The sequence below is a fragment of the Ovis canadensis genome, chromosome 24 (genome assembly GCF_042477335.2).
Source record: "Ovis canadensis isolate MfBH-ARS-UI-01 breed Bighorn chromosome 24, ARS-UI_OviCan_v2, whole genome shotgun sequence".
NCBI classification, from domain to species: Eukaryota; Metazoa; Chordata; class Mammalia; order Artiodactyla; family Bovidae; genus Ovis; species Ovis canadensis.
In genome coordinates this window covers 49368665-49388384 of record NC_091268.1, presented here as the reverse complement: position 1 = coordinate 49388384, position 19720 = coordinate 49368665, and the positions used below count along the sequence as shown (strand labels likewise).

The 19720-nt window shown below is 60.8% G+C and overlaps 3 protein-coding genes across 19 annotated transcripts in view; 2 read left to right on the top strand and 1 right to left on the bottom strand.

Moving 5' to 3' along the window:
* STYXL1 (serine/threonine/tyrosine interacting like 1) overlaps positions 1 to 1635 on the top strand; it is a 30700-nt gene extending 29065 nt beyond the window's left edge. For all 10 annotated transcript variants that reach the window (XM_069569409.1, XM_069569400.1, XM_069569403.1 and 7 more), the window contains one exon: positions 1399 to 1635. In XM_069569409.1, coding sequence (XP_069425510.1) covers positions 1399 to 1530 — 132 coding nt within the window. In that variant the 3' untranslated portion in view covers positions 1531 to 1635. The remainder of the gene's footprint in view (positions 1 to 1398) is intronic.
* A 1776-nt stretch (positions 1636 to 3411) lies between these two features.
* Positions 3412 to 9110, top strand: TMEM120A (transmembrane protein 120A). The gene is made up of 12 exons (XM_069569397.1): positions 3412 to 3821; positions 5451 to 5569; positions 5787 to 5903; positions 7260 to 7319; positions 7508 to 7603; positions 7681 to 7770; positions 7970 to 8035; positions 8133 to 8194; positions 8298 to 8390; positions 8509 to 8573; positions 8650 to 8718; positions 8795 to 9110. The coding sequence occupies exons 1-12, from the start codon at positions 3741 to 3743 to the stop codon at positions 8906 to 8908; spliced, it is 1032 nt and encodes a 343-aa protein (XP_069425498.1). The 5' UTR covers positions 3412 to 3740; the 3' UTR covers positions 8909 to 9110.
* Positions 9111 to 9261: 151 nt separating this feature from the next.
* POR (cytochrome p450 oxidoreductase) overlaps positions 9262 to 19720 on the bottom strand; it is a 68306-nt gene continuing 57847 nt past the window's right edge. For all 8 annotated transcript variants that reach the window (XM_069569393.1, XM_069569389.1, XM_069569390.1 and 5 more), the window contains 13 exons: positions 18710 to 18838; positions 17084 to 17233; positions 16530 to 16654; positions 16046 to 16135; positions 15600 to 15698; positions 14513 to 14629; positions 14291 to 14409; positions 11271 to 11452; positions 11006 to 11155; positions 10438 to 10708; positions 10213 to 10358; positions 10050 to 10135; positions 9262 to 9750 (listed from right to left, as the gene is read on the bottom strand). In XM_069569393.1, the coding sequence (XP_069425494.1) occupies positions 9606 to 9750; positions 10050 to 10135; positions 10213 to 10358; positions 10438 to 10708; positions 11006 to 11155; positions 11271 to 11452; positions 14291 to 14409; positions 14513 to 14629; positions 15600 to 15698; positions 16046 to 16135; positions 16530 to 16654; positions 17084 to 17233; positions 18710 to 18838 (1809 nt within the window). In that variant the 3' untranslated portion in view covers positions 9262 to 9605. The remainder of the gene's footprint in view (positions 9751 to 10049; positions 10136 to 10212; positions 10359 to 10437; positions 10709 to 11005; positions 11156 to 11270; positions 11453 to 14290; positions 14410 to 14512; positions 14630 to 15599; positions 15699 to 16045; positions 16136 to 16529; positions 16655 to 17083; positions 17234 to 18709; positions 18839 to 19720) is intronic.

The following is a 19720-nucleotide window of genomic DNA, read 5'->3' as shown; positions in this document are numbered from 1 at the left end:
AGCCTTCTGCTTTGCTTTGAAGCCCACTCACTCACTGTCTCCCCACTACCCAACCTTCTGGAAGCTTCTTCCTTTCTTCCACCCCCTTGCTCATTTTGGTCCCTGTTCCTAAGAGTTTTATTCTTTTGATGCTAGCATAAATGAAAATTTCCTAACTTCCTTTTCAGATTGCTCATTGTTAGTTAGATACACAACTGATTTTGTATCCTGCAGCTTTGTTACATTCTAACAGTTGTAGTTTTGTTTGTTTGTTTGTTTTTTACTCTTTAAGGTTTTCTGCATATGAGATCCTTAAGTTCATATCAGCTGCAAACAGAGCTGCAAAACTTCATATTTTACGATTTGGACGCCTTTTCTTTTCTTTTTTCCTAATTGCCCCAGCTAAGACTTCCAGTACAGTGTTGAATACAGGTGGTGGAAGTGGGCATCCTTGCCTCGTTCCCCTTAGTCTCACAGGAAAAGCTTTCAGTCTTTGACCACTGAGTATGATGTGACCTGTTTGATACGTGACCCTTGTTATGTTGAGATAGTTTCCTTCTGTTTCACAGCGTGCTGAGGCACCGCTTTTGCCTTTTGCCTTTTTCCTCCATCAGATGGGGACCAGCTGATGACCTTCCTTCATGTGATAACCTTTCCTGTATTTGGGGATGGGCACGTGAATGAAGGCAGCTTCAGTTTTCCTTCTTCAGAGAATTTGCCGAGGTTCTCTTCCTCTTTCCATTCATTTACCCACTTCTGATGCAAACCTTCATTTTTATTTCTTTATAGTCTTTCTGGCTGTGCTGGGTCTTTGTTGCTACCTGAGGGCCTTCTCTACGTGTGGCGAGTGGGGCTCACTCTTGGTTGTGGTGCATGGGTGGGCTTCTCACCGCGGGGGCTTCTTGTGTTGCTGCAGATGGGCCCTAGGGCACTCAGGCTTCAGTAGCTGTGGTGCACTGGCTTTGTTGCTTTGAGGCATGTGGAATCTTCTGGGAGCAGAGGTCAAACCCGTGTCTCCTGCCTTGGCAGGAGGATTCTTAGCCGCTGGACCACCAGGGAAATCCAGTGCAAATCTTTTTGAGGCAGCACTGAGTGGCAGGCATGGGCATGGTGCTTCCTCGTCCACAGTAGGTCTCACATGTTTTCTCAGCCTTCACAGGAGCCATCTGACAGAAGAGTGACTTCCGTCTCTGTATTCAGTAGCAGAGGTGCAGAGGGGCTTGCCCAAGGCAGAGCCAGCTCCTTGACTGCTTCGCCCTAGTCTGTTAACCCCAGGCTGCTGCTGTTTCTTTGTCCTGCCCTTAAGCTCTGCTGCTAGCCCCTGGGCAAGTGTCTCTTGCCCTCCTGAGCTGGCTCTCTTCAAGGTGGAAGGGGCCCAGGTCCAACCCTGAAGTCTGCTTTCCTCTCCTTGGTTCACAGAGGTCCTGGGCCTACCTCAAGAAGTGTAAAACCAACATGCGTCCAAATCGCGCTTTGGTGGCTCAGCTGTCAGAGTGGGAGAAGGTTGTCATCGGAGACATCGTCACGGACATCCAGAATCCACCCTACTGATTCTGTGGTCCAGCTATGGGGCCAGAAGAACCTGACTTGGGGGCTTTTTGTGGGTAGTGGGCCAGGGTATGTAGCCAAGGAATAAGAAGGCCTTTGCTGCCTGGAGCCTCGTGTCAGCCTCCTGCAATGGTTCTTCCTCATTGGTGCCACATAGCAGGTGTTCAGACTCAGCAAAAACCCATCCCGTGGGCGTCTGGATCACCCCCACTGCACTCCAGAGGCTGCCCTGGGAGGAGCATCTGGCTGCCAGAGCAGCTGCCCTCCTGTCTCCCATAACGTGGTCCCTTGGGAGGCTGCCCCAGGGGAGCTCCAAGTCTTCCCCCAGCTTTGTGTTGCTCCACAGGGGGTGTCAAAATGCCCACCCACCGGCAGAGATCCCCAGCCCCAGGGATGCCAAGCCCAGCCTTGGCTCAGGTGCCAGGCTTCACAGCTTTGAGAGACTCATGACACGAGGGCATCTCCTTACCTCATCTCCAGCACTCCTCCGTGCTCCCACTGGTCCATTGCTTGTGGGCTGGATCTTTCCTTTCGTTGCTCCCCACTCATTTTTGCCTGGCTATGTTCACCACAAAGAGATTCCCACCCTCCCATCCCCCACACCAGTTCAGTTCAGTCACTCAGTCATGTCCAACTCTTTGCAACCCCGTGGACTGCAACACGCCAGGTTTCTCTGTCCATCACCAACTCCCGGAGCTTGCTCAAACTCCTGTCCATTGAGTCGATGATGCCATCCAACCATCTCATCCTCTGTTGTTCCCTTCTCCCGTCTTTGATCTTTCCCAGCATCAGGGTCTTTTCAGATGAGTCAGTTCTTTGCAGTTCTTTCTGGCCAAAGTATTAGAACTTCAGCTTCAGCATCAGTCCTTCCAATGAATATTCAGGACTGATTTACTTTAGGATTGACTGGTTGGATCTCCCTGTAGTCCAAGGGACTCTCAAGAGTCTTCTCCAACACCATAGTTCAAAAGCATCAGTTCCTCTGTGCTCAGCTTTCTTTATAGTCCAACTCTCACATCCATACATGACTACTGGAAAAACCATGGCTTTGACTAGACAGACCTTTGTCAGTAAAGTAATGTCTCTACTTTTTAATATGCTGTCTAGGTTGGTCATAGCTTTTCTTCCAAGGAGCAAGCGTCTTTTAATTTCATAGCTGCAGTCACCATCTGCAGTGATTTTGAGCCCCCCAAAATAAAGTCTCTCACTGTTTCCATTCCAACCCCATGCCAGGGTTTCTAGAAATTCCTCAGGTCTTAAAGGGAGTTTTCCTCAGAAATGGGCTTCCAAGTGAGGGCAGCACCCACCGAAAAAGCCTGGAGTCTACGGACAAGGGGACTGATGGAGAATTTTAACAGGTCTGTCCACGTTCATTCAGCAAACATTTCCACTACCTGGACAGGGTGGAGGCATACAGGTGAACGCCATGTTGCCTGCTAGGACTCTACAGAGGGTTGGAGGGGCTGCCCCGGACCCCTTCCCCTGACACCCCAACAGAAGCCTACGCCCTCAAGCAGTGGCTTTTTGCCCAGGGGTTAGGGCTTTTCAGGCAGTGGGCTTTAGTGACCACTTGAACTGGAGCGGAGCCTGGGATGGCTGCAGGTCTTTGGCACCTCCCGGTAAGCAGGGCAGAGACACCGGCAAATTTTCAGCAGGGACACAGTAGGGATTGGCTTTGTGTTTTAGTCAGGGTAGCCTGGTGTCTGTGTGAAGGGGCAGTAGCGGTGAACCTGGAGACAGGGAGACATAAAGAGACCCTCGTAAAAATCCAAGCAAGAGAAGAGGCTCGGAATTGCCTCCCTGCCAAAGAGCAGCTTCCCCAGGCGGAAAGTGTTTGAGGCAGAATGCCACCTCCCTGGGCCTTGCTTTACTCCCAGCGTGACCGGCAGGGACACTGCTGGCAGCACCAGCAATTGGCATCCCGCGTAGAGCCCCGGCGGGGAGCTGCCGCCGCCCTCCACGCTAGAGCTGCCAGGCCAGCGGCTAGCGGAGCCTGTGGCCCCGCCCCAGCCCCGTCCCGGCCCCGGATTGGGTCTGGCTGGGGGCGGGGCCAGCGGGCTCGCGGCCCCAGACTTTTCCCCATTGGTGGTCGCGGCGGCGCGAGCCCGGAAGCGGACGGGGGCGGAGGCGGCGGAGGCGGCGGTGCCTCCGGCCGGCCGGGGTTGCGGTGCTGTCCTCGACTCTCGGCCTCTCCGGCCCGCGGCCCGGCCGCAATGCATCCCCCGCCTCCGGGCCCGCTGGGCGACTGCCTGCGCGACTGGGAGGAGCTGCAGCAGGACTTCCACGGCATCCAGGTGAGCGCCAAGGCGGGCTGCCATTGGTTCCGAGCCATGTCTGTCTGGCTCGGGGTCAAGGGTCGGGTAGCCGCGGGTCTGGCTGCGGAAAGCTCGGGGTCAGGGTGGGGGACCGTGGTGTTGCTCCCGACGGCGGCGAGGCCTTGGGTCCCGGTGTCCCCGGTTGGACCCTCCTTTCGGCCTCAAATCAATGTCCGGCGGTGGTATCTTTCGCCCGCGCAGCCGCCGCGACCCCTACTGACCAGGGCAGACCTCCGGTCTCTCGTGAAGATCTCGGAAAGAGGCCCCGACTCCGACTTAGTCCCCTCCCAGGAGAGTCCGAGCTAACCAGGGCCAGTCTTGGGTCATTCACTGAGCAAACGCGCCATGGGCGCTGGCCGGGCCGGCCTTCCCCTCCCTCGGGCCGGGCGGTCTGGGCTGAGTGTGGATGGGGAGCAGGACGGGAGGCCGCGTGGCCTCGGTCCGAGAAGTGGGATTTAGATGAAGTCCCTGGATGGGGGCGAGGCTGATCCTGGGTGCAGGACAGCTTCCAACCACACAGGACCACGTGGTTGCTGCAGAGAGTGAGGGGAAAGTGGGTGGGCGGGGCCCTGCCAAGAGACCTCATGGGCCTGACAGGGGTGGGAGTCTCTCTGAGACCAGTGGAAGCCAGGCATAGCGGGGGTGGGTATTGTCTGGATCTGGCTGCTATGGGCCGCTGTGCTGTTCTGCGGACAGGTGAACAGGGGAGTGCGGTGGCTGGGGGTAGGCCGAGGTGGCCCGTTCTTGAGCATGAGAAACAAACCCCAGCCAGGGTAGAGCCCAGGCCAGCTGGGCACTTGATCAGGCCTTTGCCTCTCTTGGACTGGTTCCAGCCCTTTCCTGTCCACATTGAGCCTGACTGCCCCCTGGCCTGTCCTGGCCAAGTTGCTATCATTTGTGCTTCTCCCCAGGGTCCTGAGCAGGGCAGACCCAGGCTCCCGAGCCTGGGCACCACCATCCTGGCCTCAGCCCCTGCCTGGCCTTCCTCAGACTGCCCCTTGCCCCTTATCTCCAGGCTGCTTCTTCTCAAGACTCACCCTAGGGGGCAAAGTGCTCTGGGAATCCCTGGGCCAAAGGTGCTGGGGGGAAGGGTAGAGGAATGGTCTTACAGCAAGAGGTCCATGGGCTGAAGCCTGGTGACCTTTAACCCAGAAGGAAGATGCTGGGAGTGCCAGAGCAGCAGTCATCTTGAACAGCCTCAGCTCCCCTCTCCCTTGCAGGATGTCTGGACAGGAGGCTCTGAGAAGGTCATGGATGGCTTTAGGCTGCCTGCTTGGTCCAGACTGTGGACCCGTGTGGGCTTAGAATGCAGACTCAGGATGGGCAGAGAGGGGTGGGAACAACTAGTAGATGGGCTGAGACCAAGAAAGCCTTCCAAGAACATGTCTGTTTCTGGGGGCGAGGTGCTGGGGGGCTCCTGGGCTTGCCCGAAGAGCTCTGTCTCCTTGCCTGCCTTGGAGAGAGAGGACCCTTGGGGCATTCCTGAGGCTGGCTCATCTGGCTGCATCCTTGAAGCCCTGGGCGAATGCGTGCCCCACCCCCTTCCCAGCAGGCTCTGGCTCAGGGGTCCCCTCGCCAGCCTGAGCCTTCCCCCTCCCTGGTCCCCAGGAGACCCACCGGCTGTACCGCCTGAAGCTGGAGGAGCTGACCAAGCTGCAGAACAGCTGTACTAGCTCCGTCGCTCGGCAGAAGAAGCGGCTCCAGGAGCTGGCCCTCGTCCTGAGGAAGTGAGGACCTGTCCCCCTGACGTGCTCCCCTGCCCTCCCTCCTCACGTCCCTGGCCGTGGACCGGGGGTGGCTGTCGGGCCGGGTGGGGTAGGGAGCTGGCGCTGCCTCCGAGGTGCCCCTGGGCATGGCTTCTCCCCTCTCTGGGCTGCGTCTGCTCCCCTGCCCCCCAGGGGGGACTCTGGCTTCTGACTCTGGCTTCTGCGGCCCCACCTGCAGATGCAAACCCTCCCTCCCGTCAGAGGCCGAGGAAGCCGCGCAGGAGCTGGAAAACCAGATCAAGGAGCGACAGGGCCTCTTCTTCGATATGGAGGCCTACTTGCCCAAGAAGAATGGGTGAGCCGCCCCTCCCCCAAGCTCGGCTCACAGCCCCGTCTCCCTCTGCTTGGTTTCCTGGACCCAAGGGGGCTGTCAGACCCGGTCGTCCCTCAGGGACCGCCTCAGTGACAGTGGCAGCTCACTATGATGACGGGCGCTTTGTGCGGGACGTACGGAGAATCGGGGAGAGCACAGACAGGGGTGCCTCACCACTTGGGAGGCCGGAGAAAGCCTCTTGGGGTAGGTGACGCCTGGGCTGCATCACAAAGGATTAAGAGGAGGGAGCCGGCTGGACCTGGAGAGGTGCAAACAGCAGGTGTCACGTCCAGAGCATAGGGTAGGAGGTGAAAGGTTGCGGAGAGACCAGCACAGGAGCCAGCCTGCGGCGCTTCCCTCTGGCCCAGTGGGCAGGAGAAGCGACAGCTCAATTATGCACTTAGATCAGCCGCAGTCGCAGCAGAGGACGCGGCAGAACCCGGGACTCTGGGAAAACAGTCCAGCAGAGAGACCGCGGGGAGAAAGCATGTCCCAGAAGGCAGGGGAGGGAGTGGCCAGCAGCCTGAGATCAGATGGCCCCCCGGGGCCAGTGTGGGGGGCCAGCCAGAGGTAACACAGAAAGGGAATGTTTCCTGGAAGTTCGGCTGACCTTGGAGAGAACCGCTTCCAGGAGGGTGGGGCTGGAAAGGTGATATTGGGGATGACAGAAGAGCTGAGGAGACAGCCAGGTTCAGGCCACGCTTGCACAGCTTGGAGGTGAGTGGAAGGAGAAACCAGTGCCTGGAAATAGCAACTAGAGCTCATCGTGAGGGCTGAGGAGTCGCTTCTGTTTGGCTGTGTGTTTGTACACAGGAAGGACTTGAGCATCTCTACCTGCTCAGAGGTGGGGCCTGCAGAGGGTGAGACGTGGGAGGGGTGTAGTGTGCACTGGAGGGAAGTCCCTGGGGCGCTGGGAAGGGGTGTCAGGGAGGAGGGGCGTGCAGAGGGGGTGGGGAGGCAGCAGGGAAGATGTCACCTACCTGAAGGTGACAGGGTGGAGGGTTTGAGGGAGGGTTGGCTGGGGCCGCCGCTGGGAATGGGAGAGGGAGGAGCTCGCGGCGAGGCAGCCTGGCCTCCAGTCTCAGTCCCCGCTGTGCCCCGTAACCTCCGCGGCCTCAGGCCGGTCCCTGAACCACTGTGAGCCTGGGCCTCAGGCTTGCATGTGAATAGGAGCCCGTACAGGTGCCGCTGCTTGGTACACGGCTATGACTCTCAGACGAGAGGAGCTTGGATGGGGTGGGTGATGGCACCCTTCGGGGTTGGCAGGAGGTCGCGGTGCAGTCGTGGGTGTGGGTGGCTGCAGTGGGCTTGGGGCTGAAGGCTACTCTCCTCCCCCAGGTTGTATCTGAGCCTGGTTCTGGGCAATGTCAACGTGACACTCCTGAGCAAGCAGGCTAAGTAATTTGTGGTCGCCACGCTCCTCCCCCGCCACCTCCCACCTCGGGGCCCCTTCCAGCCTGCCCCAGCCTTCCTGGCCGAGCCTGGGGCTCGGGGGCCACTGCCTGATGGCACCCCAAGCAGCCCGTCGGGAGGCCTGGGTGGGCCCCGCCAGCACCCCAGCCTGCCCCATGAGTGTGTCCCCCCAGGTTTGCCTACAAAGACGAGTACGAGAAGTTCAAGCTCTACCTCACCATCATCCTCATTCTCATCTCCTTCACCTGCCGCTTCCTCCTCAACTCCAGGTGGGTGTCCTGCGGGGGTCTGGCCCCCTGGACCCTCTCGAGGTGCCAGCACCCACCCTCTGCACCTCTGCCCACAGGGTGACAGACGCTGCCTTCAACTTCCTGCTGGTCTGGTATTACTGCACCCTGACCATCCGTGAGAGCATCCTCATCAACAACGGCTCCCGGTGGGCGAGGGCGGGGCCCAGCCCCCGGCGGGTTGGGGGGGAACGCCCCTGGGGATGCCCTGCAGAGTGGGGGGCAGGGGGTGCCATGGCTGAGAAGCAGGGTGGTACTGGCTCCCTCCCACTGCAGCCCCACTTCCTGCCCCCCGAGCCCTGATCCGGGGGCTGAGGGGACAGGGGTGACGGCGGCTCCCTGACGCAGGATCAAAGGCTGGTGGGTCTTCCATCACTACGTGTCCACGTTCCTGTCGGGAGTCATGCTGACATGGTAAGCGGGTCGGCTTGGTCCCAGGGCCTCGGGGGAGCGAGGGGCAGGGAGAAGGGGGGCATCCCTGAGCCCCTCCTCCCCCGCCCTCTGCTCTCAGGCCCGACGGCCTCATGTACCAGAAGTTCCGGAACCAGTTCCTGTCCTTCTCCATGTACCAGAGTGAGTGTCTCCGAGGTCCCTGCTCTGCTTAGGACTCGCCCCCCGGGAAGGGCGGGCAGGGGCTTGGGGCTCCAGCCCGGTCCTGATGCCCCCCCCGCCTCAGGTTTCGTGCAGTTCCTCCAGTATTACTACCAGAGCGGCTGCCTGTACCGCCTGCGCGCCCTGGGCGAGCGGCACACCATGGACCTCACTGTGGGTGAGTCAGGCAGGGCCGCCCCGCCCTGCGGTCCTGCCGGGGCGCCGCGAGGGCCTGTCCTTGCCTCTGGCTTGGGCTCTGAGTGACGGGGCCTCTCTGCCCCGCTGTGCCCCTGCAGAGGGCTTCCAGTCCTGGATGTGGCGGGGCCTCACCTTCCTGCTGCCCTTCCTCTTCTTCGGACACGTAAGTTGTACCTGAGCCCCCCGTCCACCTGGCTGTCTCAAGCAGGGACTGTGTGTAAGAGCCCCCTCCCTCCCAGTTCTGGCAGCTTTTTAACGCGCTGACGTTGTTCAACCTGGCCCGGGACCCCGAGTGCAAAGAGTGGCAGGTGAGCCGGGCCCTTGCCTGGGGAGGACGCGGAGAGGGCCGCCTGGCTCCTGTCCTGACCCTGATTGCTCCCCCAGGTGCTCATGTGCGGCTTCCCCTTCCTCCTCCTCTTCCTTGGCAATTTCTTCACCACCTTGCGGGTCGTGCACCAGAAATTCCACAACCAGCTGCATGGGAGCAAGAAAGAATGAGGCTGGGCCCTCCCTGCCCAATGGCACCCCTGGCCCGGAAGGGGCTTCTGAACCTCTGTGTGGAGGGGGTGGGGACTCCTCGTATCCAGGAGGGTCTCGTCTGCCCTCCCCTGGGTTTTGTGGGCTCTGTGGGCCCTGAAGGCATTGCTGGAGAGGAGGACCTGGGCGCTAGTGGCCTGAATAAAGGAAGACAGCTCCGAGAGCCTCGGTGTATGTGCTCCTGCGGGTGAGACGGGCTTGGGGGTCCTGTGCTGCCACCGCTTGGGACCTGGGGGCCCCCGAGGTGTCTCTGGGGTCTGAGCTAAGGAGACCCAGGTGGAGGCCTCAGATCTGTGCAAGCACTGCCCAGCAAATACAGAAAACAGAACTTTATTCCAAGGGCCAGAGGTTATTTAAAATTATTTACACTCATCGAAAATCACAGGGAGGGGCCAGGCCTCATCAGTTGACAGGCGGACCCGTGTACAGCCACTGAGGGCCGCGAGGTGTTCACACACCTCAGCCTGTCACCCTCAGCCGCGCCCCCTGGGCTGACCGGAGGGCACGGTTTGGGCTGTGAGCAGCCTCTGTTCTGGGCCTGCCTCCGGGGCCGCACCCGGCAGAACCACCCAGGAGACGGCAGAAGGGAGTGAGGCGTGTGATTACATGATGGGGAGGCAAGTCTGTAGGGCATGAGTGGCGGAGCAGGGTGGGCGGCCTAGCTCCACACGTCCAGGGAGTAGCGGCCCTTGGTCATCAGCTTCTTGACGTAGTCCACGGCCTGGGCCTGCTCCATGGCCCCCTGCTCGGCCACGATGTCATAGAAGGTGTTCTGCACGTCTCTCGCCATGTTCCGAGCGTCCCTGCGCGCAGGACGGAGGCGGCACTGGGGGAGGGCCCTCCACGGGCAGGTCAGCCTCCCGCCCCGGGCCTCTGCCCCACTCACCCGCCCCCCGTCTGCCCCACTCACCCCTCCACTCACCCCTGCCTCTGCCCCACTCACCCCTGCCTCTGCCCCACTCACCCCCCACCTCACCCCCCCATCTGCCCCCCTCACCCCTCCACTCACCCCCGCCTCTGCCCCACTCACCCCCCACCTCTGTCCCAATTAGCCCCTCCTCTGCCCCCCTCACCCCTCCTGCCCCCCTCACCCCCCCCTCACCCGCACACGTAGATGTGGGCGCCCCCCTCGTGGATGAGTTTCCACAGGTGCTCCTTGTCCTTCTTGAGCAAGTGCTGCACGTAGACCTGGGGGCGGGGTTGCCGATGAGGGAGGCCGATCGCCCCCCGCACCCCCCCACCCTGGGGCCTGGCCCCGGCCTCACCTTCTGGGGCTGCTCCCGGGAGAAGGCCACGTTGAGCTGGGTGAGGGTGCCGTCCTTGTGGAAGCCGGCCAGCTCCTCGCGGTATAGGTAGTCCTCGTCAGAGCGCCGGCAGCCGTAGTAGAGAAGCGTCTCGCCCACCTCCTTGCCTGGGGTGGGGGTGGCCGGGTGAGTGAGGGGCCCCAGGCCCAGGCCCCTGCCCGGAGCCCACCCGGGCCGCACACTCACCCTGCTGCCTTAGCCAGGCCCGCTCCTGGATGAAGCCTATGAAGGGGGCGACCCCGGTGCCGGGGCCCACCATGATGACGGGCGTGGTGGCCTTGAAGGGCAGGCGGAACTGGGACTTTCGCACGTACATGGGCACCAGGGCCCGGCCGCCATTCTCGCTGGCCGGCTCCTTGGCCCGCAGCCAGCTGGTGGCCACGCCCTTGTTGATGCGGCCCGTCTTGGTTTCGTACTCCACGGCCACGGCGCAGATGTGCACGGAGTTGGGGTGGACCTGGGGGTGTGCAGGGGTGAGCGTGGCGGTGCCCGGGGCCCCTTCCCTCCTGCCACCCACCCCGTCACGGGGTCCCTGCTCACAGCCCCTTCCTGGCAGCCGGCCTGACTGGCTCTTGGCACCAGGGCCGGAGGGCAGGGTGCGATCTTACAGTCCAGCCTTCTGGATACACAGCCCAGGAGTCTTGAGCAAAGTGCCCGCGGACGTGGGGCAGAGCTGGGGCTGCGGCCCAGGGACCCGGGGCTCTCTGAGGAGCCAACACTGTCTTTTCTACGGGGCTGGGCCCGGAGCCCCCACCTTGGAGGATGAGGCGATGGAGTAGTAGCGGGCCTGGAGACGAGGCAGCAGCTCACACAGGTGGTCGATGGGGGGCCGCAGGGATGGGTAGTCCTGCAGGATGGCCAGGATGTGCCGCCGAGCCTCCAGCACCCACCTCAGGTACAGCTCCTGGGGACACAGACGTGGGTGAGACGGCGAGCGGCCCAGGGGCCCAGGCATCTCGGGGAATGGCCGGGCGGGGGGGCTGGCGCTCCGGGTGCTGGGGCGCTGGGGGCAGGCCCACCTTGCCCTCGCCTGATGAGGAGGCCATCTTGCGCAGCTGCTCCTGCTCGGCGGGCTCCGAGGCGTACTGGGCCAGCTCGTAGAGCACGTTGGTGCGCGGCGGGTTGGTGATGTCCAGGTAGTAGGTGAGGGCCGTGCGGTAGGAGGTGGGGCAGGGGAAGGGGTGCTTCTTGTTGGATTCCTCTGCAAGGAGAGGGCAGCAGGGTGAGGGATAAGGGGCCACCCTGGGGTGGGTGGGGTGCCACAGGGAAGGGGTGGGCCAAGTCTTGGTGGGCAGGAAGCAAAGCCAGCTCTCTCGGGGTCTTCCTTGGCTTTGGGGCAAGGCCTGAGGCGCCTGGCTGCTAGACAGGCAGTCTCATCAGAAGCAGGACGCTGCTGGGGGCGGCCGGTCACTGTCCCTATCCAGGACAGTCACTGCTCAGAGAGGGTGGCTGAGGGGGAGCCCCACAGTGGGGCCTGCCTGCCTGTGGGCTGAACCTGGTTCACCGTGGGGGCTCCAGGGTCTGACGGTAAGATGCCAATACTGGGCCTTCGGCTGTGATGACAGCCCCCTTTTTATTCTTGGACGCAAGCAGAGGTTGGTGCACGGGGCGCCCACATGCCAAGCTTTTGGGGCGGCATCTTGGACACTCAAGGCGCTCCGCCAGCCCTTGCCAAGGGGGCTCCCACCGCCACAGTCAACAGGCCAGCTTTACTGACACCTACCCGCGGCCAGCCTTTGACACTGTGGGTCACGATAAGCTGCGGAAAATTCTGAGAGAGATGGGGACACCAGACCACCGCACCTGCCTCTTGAGAAACCGGTATGCAGGCCAGGAAGCAACAGTTAGTACTGGACATGGAACAACAGACTGGTTCCAAACAGGAAAAGGAGCACGTCAAGGCTGTATATTGTCACCCTGCTTATTTAACTTATATGCAGAGTACGTCATGAGAAACGCTGGGCTGGAAGAAGCACAAGCTGGAATCAAGAGTGCCGGGAGAACTACCAATAACCTCAGATATGCAGATGACACCACCCTTATGGCAGAAAGTGAAAAGGAACTAAAAAGCCTCTTGATGAAAGTGAAACAGGAGAGTGAAAAAGTTGGCTTAAAGCCAAATGAAGATCATGGCATCTGGTCCCATCTCTTCATGGGAAATAGATGGGGAAACAGTGGAAATAGTGTCAGACTTTATTTTTTGGGGCTCCAAAATCACTGCAGATGGTGACTGCAGCCATGAAATTAAAAGATGCTTACTCCTTGGAAGGAAAGTTACGATCAACCTAGATAGCATATTCAAAAGCAGAGACATTACTTTGCCAACTAAGGTCCATCTAGTCAAGGCTATGGTTTTTCCAGTGGTCATGTATGGATGTGAGCGTTGGACTGTGAAGAAAGCTGAGCACCAAAGAATGGATGCTTTTGAACTATGGTGTTGGAGAAGACTCTTGAGATTCCCTTGGCCTGCAAGGAGATCCAACCAGTCCATTCTGAAGGAGATCAGCCCTGGGTGTTCTTTGGAAGGACTGATGCTAAAGCTGAAACTCCAGTACTTTGGCCACCTCATGCGAGGAGTTGACTCATTGGAAAAGACTCTGATGCTGGGAGGGATTGGGGGCAGGAGGAAAAGGGGACGACCGAGGATGAGATGGCTGGATGGCATCACCGACTCGATGGACATGAGTTTGAGTGAACTCCGGGTGATGGTGATGGACAGGGAGGCCTGGCGTGCTGCGATTCATGGGGTTGCAAAGAGTCAGACACGACTGAGTGACTGAACTAACTAACCAACCCACGGCCAGGCCAGAGGAGGGCTGGACCCAGGAGTGACTCCACCTCCTAGAGGCACGACCGCAGGGGTGTTGACTCCTGTGCACCAGCGAGCCCCAGAGAAGCACAAGGCTGGCAAGCCACCCAGAGAGGACAGGGCCTTGGCCCAGGACGGATCAGCCTTGAGGGCTGTGGGCCTAGCTTTGGGGGAAGGGTTGAACTCCTTGCTGAAGCATGACCTACATACGGTGTACAAGTCACACAAGCAGAGCTTGATGGATTTTCGCGAACTGAACGCCACTGTGTACTCAACGCCCACATCAAGCAGCAGATGTTCCCCGTGCCCAGGCACCCTCAGAAACGGGGGCTCAGGCCTCGCACCACGGGGCAGGTGTGGGCGCGCCTTCTTAAGTCCCACTTCTGCCTCGCCTTCTGAGCCTCTGCAGCCCGCTCACAGCAGCCCTTGGCAGAGAAGGGCCCCCACCACGGGCTCAGGCACTTCTGGGAGAGAGTGAGCACCGACAACACCCTCACCCCCAGAAAGGTGCTGCTTCAGATGGCACAAGGCCTCCCTCGCCCCCCGCAGTGGGAGGAAGACCAGTCCATGGCCCACAGGCCAGCAGGTCCCCTGCCAGCACGAGCAATTCCGGTGCAGACCAGCCCCCTTTCCTGTCCTCTCAAGGCCGACTCTGGAGCCTTGAGAGGTGAGGAGGAGCAGCCCAGGCTCGGGTCACCGAGGACACGGGTGGGCGAGTGGGACAGGGCCAGGCTGAGGTGGGCCCCAGGTCGGTGGACAGTGTGGGGCGCTGGGGGGTCACAGTCAGAGGCTCAGGGCGGGGGTGTAGGCTGAGCACCCTCAGTGGACCAGGAGGCTGTTAGGATTGTTGCCTCGGACCCCTGTGCACAGGTGGAGACCCTGGAGCTGGAGGGGCCTGCGGTGGCTGGCTGTGGCTCTCTTCCCCACAGGACATGGGGCTGCGTGGGCAGCTGGGCCTGGCTCTGTCTCCGGCCCCCATTCCCTCAAGGGGCTATGGCAGTGAGGGGATAGGGAGCCCCAGAAGGTAGCCTACCAGACCCTACAGCTGCCTTCTCCCCCTGCCTCCCAGTTTGCTCCGCAACTTGCCCCTCAGGTCTTGGATATGAGGGCTTCCAGGATACCAGGCTTTAGGTCTAAGCAGAAACTCAACCTCTGGGCCTTGCCAGGGGACCCATTCCCACCAGCGCCCTCAGGCCCAGGTAGAGGGGAGGCCTGGGACCCAGGACTCACCATCAAGGTTGTTCAGGGACATGATGACGTCCAGGTCAGCACCCAGGATCTCGCCAAGCTGGTTCACCAGGGCAGAGTCATTAGCCGGATAAACAGCCACATGGTCCCCAGACTCATACCTGGGGGTGATGCGAGGCTCAGGGGGAGGGTGGAGGGCAGCTCTGCGTGGGAACAGGAGGCCTGGGCGAAAGCTTTGGGGAGGGGCGTGGCGGCAGCTGGTACCTGATTTTGGAGTCCGAGATGTCTAATTCCAGGTGCATGAGGTGTCGCTCGGTTCCCTGGTTCAGCTTCCGGTTGGTGGTGACGACAGCCAGGAATGGGTTCTTGGCGTCGAAGGGGCTGGGTGGGGAGAGCAGTGCAGTGACTGGCCAGGCCTCTGAATCTCCACACCCACAAGGACCCTCCCAACCGCACAGAACACGGGGAACCTCAAAGCTGGCCTCCTGGGCCATGAGAAAACCTCTCCAGTGAGGTAAAGGGCTTTCCCAGCCCCCGCCCAGGTAGTGCTCCTGGCACCTGCAAGGGGGCAGAGCTGGGTTATCAGTGTCCCTGTCTACAGACAGAAACTGAGACTGGTCTGAAACCTGGGGGCCCCTCCACACCCGGTACCCACTGGTGGGCAGAGCACAAAGAGGGCCTGGCCCAAGAAGGTGGTTCCATAAGACGGAGGAAGGGCCTGGGTCCTGAGTGACTGCCCAGGGCTGCATAGGACAGGCTTTCCCACTGGGAAGTCACTGAAATGCACTGTTGGCTGCAATTGCAGGGGCTGCCTAGAGTGGGGCTGCTGGAGGGTCAAGGAGGACCTTCCTGGGCAGCTCAAGGAGGTGTCTGGGTGGGGCCAGGTGCAAGTGAGGGGCCCCAGAGAGGAACACTTCGGACAAAAAGGTCCAAATATGGAGGCAGATTTGAAGGAAGCGAGCCCTTTGGTCAAGGTTCAGCCTAGACCCAGAGCTGAACTTGCTACATCCTGGTCCAGGAAGTGGTGGGCATCCCCCACCCCCGGATATTTAACGGGCAAATGAAGTACAAACTGAGCAAGTGCCAGTCTCCCCGAGGCCACGCTCTGGACCAAAGGACCACCAAGAGGGGAGGGGTCCCCAGGGCCCTGGGCTCAGAGCAGCCTCCCGTCTCTCTGCTCCAGGCCTCGTGCCCTCCTCTGGGGTAGAAATGGGCATGTGGGTGGCCCCAGCCAGGCCCCTTCCCGATGGAGGGAACGAGGAAGACCACGGGATGGGGCCTGGGAGGAAAGGCCCCGTGGAGACACACGGGACGGCCAGCTGTCTGGGCCCCAGCCACGCTCTCGACTCACGGTTTCTGGTTCTCATAGCTCTTCAGACGGCCCATCTCGCCCGTGTACACCTTGGCCATGTCCATGTCCGTGTGGACCATGAGTTCGTACTGGCGAATGCTGGAGCGGGGAGACCCAGAGTGAGGCTGAGGGCTGGGAGGGCCAGGAGGCTGGGGGAGGGTCCCCAGGAGGGAGTGAGGCTGTGAGACCATGGGGCATGCCTGGGGGACGCGGGGCCAGGCATGACCCACAAGGAAGGAGATGTGTGAGTGCGGGGCAGGTAGGAGAGGTGGGGCAGCTGGGCCAGCAGGCCCAAGGAGGCCTGGAAGCCCACTCTGACCCTCATGTGCGGGCAAAGCCCAAGTGCCTGGGCCTGGGCCCTTTCCACACCCTGACTGAGCTTCCCCCAGCCCCACTGCGCCCACCGGGCCGGTTCCCCACCCACGGCACCAGCTGCAAGCACTCACCTGGATTCCTCTCCGGTGGCTTCCACCCCGAAGTGCTCGCACACAGCCGGCCAGAACTGTTCTCGCCACGTGATGAAGTCCTCCTCCAGGCTGTGGACCAGAGGGGATGAGCCCGGGGCCAGATGGGGCTGCAAGGCCAGGCCTGGACCCTCTGTCCCCTGGCTCCCCCGCAAGCTCGAAGGTTCATTTCACACCAGCCCACCCAGTGGTGTAAACCAGGGCAGCAGGAAGCGTCCAGAGGGTCTGCGGTAACCAAGGGAAGCCCTGTCAGCTGGGTGAGCTGGAAGGGTGTGGACAAGCAAAGAAGGAGGGCCTGGTGATGGGGGGCTGGCCTTCCCTCCCCATGGTGGGGCAGGTCACAGGGGTGCGCGGACACTATGGCTCTGCCCTGCCCTCCTGGGCCCCGGCCAGCCTGAATCTGTGGCTCCTGACACTCGACAGCCTGGGTGGGGGTTGAGGGTGGGGCTCAGGGCGGGGGACTCACTTCCCGTCGTCATCGCCCAGCCCCAGATCAAAGATTCGCTGGGCCCCGAGCTGTTCCAGCCGCTTGTCCACGTACTTGCCCATGGCGTTGAAGTGCTCGTAGGTCTTGTTCCCAAGGGCAAACACCTGTGTGGATGAGGAGCCAGGGTCAGCGGGTCCGGCCAGACACCTCATACAGGGAGGTCCCGGAGCAGCTTTGTTTCATGGACCCACAGCTCAGGCTCCTCCGTGGCCACCTTGGCCTGGACCCTGGCAGCTGCAGGGTGTTCACCCCACCCGATCCCTTGCCCAGCCGAATCTTGGTCAGCCCACTCCTCCTTTCTTGCCTTTTGTCTCTAGAAGCTAATGCCCCTGGGCACGGTGGGGCTGGGACACGGGAAGGGGGCTCTTAGTGCCGGGCTGGGCAGAAGAGAGGGTCACCACGTGAGCCCTTCCTGGGATTCCCGCCTACAAGCTCCCTGCCAGGCCCAGGCTCTGCAGATCAAGGTGAGAACTGGAGGTGTCCTCTTGGACACGAGCTTCTGGAGGTCACACGAGCCCACACGGGTGACTCACCGCATACTTGACCCCAGAGAGGTCCACATCCGTCTCCTGGAGCCAGTCGTAGAAGTCCTGGGCGTTGTCGGTGGGGTCCCCCTCACCGTAGGTAGCCATACAGAACACGGCCAGGGCTTTCTCAATCTCTGGTAGGCTGCTCAGGTCGGCCTGGGGGGACAAAGGCAGGGCCAGGCCAAGTGACCATGACTGAGCCGGCCCCCAAGTGCAGACAGGCGAGTCCTGGGCTCAGGGGAACGGAGTGCTTCTCAAGAGCGAACGGACAGCAGGCACAGAAGAGCACAGTGAGGGCCTGGGTGTGGACAGCAGCAGCAGGGTTCCAGCCCAGGAGTGGGCACGTGGGACACGCTGCCACCTCTGGGGCACCTCAGCACCCTACAGAGTCCCGGGGGGCCTGAGCTCATGTGATTCTTAACCAACTGTCTGCCAACTCAAAACCCAGGTCCTAAGACAGAGGGATAGTGGTGCCATCCCCAAGACCGAAGGGGGCGTGTGTGTGGAGTAGGCGGGGGCTGGTTTGGTTTGGGTGAAGGAGGGGCACAGGTGGGAAGCAGCTGGCACTCAGAAGACAAGGCTTCTCACGAAGTTCATTCATCACGTTGGAGCCCATGTGATGACTGGCCATGAGCCTGCAGGGAGAAGCAGGACGGCGCTCCCTGGGGCGTCTTCCCAGGACTAGCTGCTCTGTCAGCCCTGCCTCTCCTGGGGCCTAAGGACCTCTCCGAGCCCTTCTCTGCCCACCGTGTCCCCTGGCGCCGCCGGCCTGGCCATCTCAGTGAGCAGACTGCTGGATGTTTCCTGCACTCTGGAGAGCTATGACCAGTGAAGGAGCCAGTGCTGGGAGGAGCATGAGCAGGGTGAGTTGGCCCCCACGGCCTCAGAGACAGGCTGGGTGTGGCTGAGGCCAGGAGGTGGGGGCTGAGTCCTACAGACAGTGCTGTGTGGGCCCGAAGGAGCCACATGCTGAGGACGGCTGAAGGAGGAGATGGGGGAGGGGGGGATCCTGTAGCCCCAAATGGGGGCTTTCCCCTCAATCCCCGGGCTCTCCTGGGCCCTCCCCAAGCCCAGACACACGAGTTTACAGCCTCCGAGCAAAGCTGAGCTGCAGGGTTCCTAGAGATGGCTCGTCCAACACCCTCATCCCCTCCCTGTAGATGAGGCCCCCAGTGAGGGGCTGGGCCAGGTCCCCTAGGCAGTCGGGCGAGCGGGATTAGAGTCCAGACACACCCCCGGCTCCTAAGTCCAGCCCCCCTGACACTGCAGTCCAGGAGATGGGGGTTGAGGGAACACGAGAGACGGTTCCTCTCCTAACCTGCTGAGACCCTGTCATCTTTTAAGCCATACCCAATCCACGAGGTGCCCAGGTCCCTTCTGTGGGCACCTGCCCAGCGCTTGTGGAGCCTGCAGCATGGAGAGCCGCAGGCAGCGCACCTGGACACACCTGGGCCAGGGGTTCTTTATGTCTGGAGGCTGCCTGGCTGCTGGGACAAATGACAAGAGGTGCCCAATCCCGCCTGTCCCTTTGCCTAACTCTGCCCTCCTGTCTCCACGATCCCAACGTGCCTGCCTTAACACTCTGGACCGCACTGCACGGGAGGAAGGGGCCGGGGCGCGGCGGGCACTCACCAGATCATATTCCTCTGGGTCAGCTGCCATGCCCCGCATCCCATAGCGGTGGGCGTCCTTGGACAGGCGGTTGGCAAACTCCTCAGCAGTCCCCGTCTGGGAGCCATAGAACACGATGATGTTCCTGCCCTAGAGATGGCCGGACACACGGGGTCAGTGAGGGGCCAAGAGCCACAGGCTTCACCGGAGACTCAAGGTGACCACAGGGGCAGGCGGGTCCCTAAGGGCACCCTCTTTCTTTCCTCCTTCAGGTCCTTTCTAAGCCACCCTTGGGCCAGCATCTCACTGCCACAGCCACTGCAGCAGGTGGGGTCAGAGGCCACCCAGCCGGCTCGAGCTGAAGCCACCGAGGTAATCCAACACACACAGCTGCTCAAAGTCACACCGTGGACAGATCTTTAAATGACACTTGAAAACAGCAGAAAGAACGTTCAGTAAAAAACAACAAAAAAACGTGAAGTGACCAAAGACTACATATAGCATAATCCAGTTGTTACATATCCACCCGACGTGTGTGTGTGCAGTTTTAGCATAATCCAGTTGTTACATATCCACCCGACGTGTGTATGTGTGTGCACACAGTTTTAGCATAATCCAGTTGTTACATTATCCACCCGACGTGTGTGCACAGTTTATACACATTCAGGTAGAAAGGAAAAAGAACGGCATGAAATATACCAGGAGTCTCTAAGTGGGAAATACAGGTGAGTTTTCCTGGATGTTTGCAGAAGTAATCACAAATACTTTATAAAAACCTAGACAGTTGGGGGAGGTACCCCATCTAGACTGGCCCACAGGCTCTGACTGCCCTCCTCCCACAGCACCCTCCGCAGCAGCTCTGGAAAAGCCCCCACTCCATCCCCCAGACTCCCTGCACTCAGGGACGCAGCAGACTGGTCCAGCCAAAGGGATGCGCTCTGCAGGACCTGGAATGTGGAAGCAAGGCACAGGCCACCTTCCGGTGGGCCCCTTTCTGCAGACCTCAGCAGCAGGCCTTCCAGCACCCAAACT

What these genes read in the sequence shown, in the direction of transcription:
- TMEM120A (XM_069569397.1), top strand. Translation starts at nt 3,741, where the DNA reads ATGCATCCCCCGCCTCCGGGCCCGCTGGGCGACTGCCTGCGCGACTGG. An exon ending in AGGACTTCCACGGCATCCAG is followed by an intron (nt 3,822 to 5,450) that starts GTGAGCGCCAAG and finishes CCTGGTCCCCAG; the next exon opens with GAGACCCACCGGCTGTACCG. An exon ending in CGCTTCCTCCTCAACTCCAG is followed by an intron (nt 7,604 to 7,680) that starts GTGGGTGTCCTG and finishes CTCTGCCCACAG; the next exon opens with GGTGACAGACGCTGCCTTCA.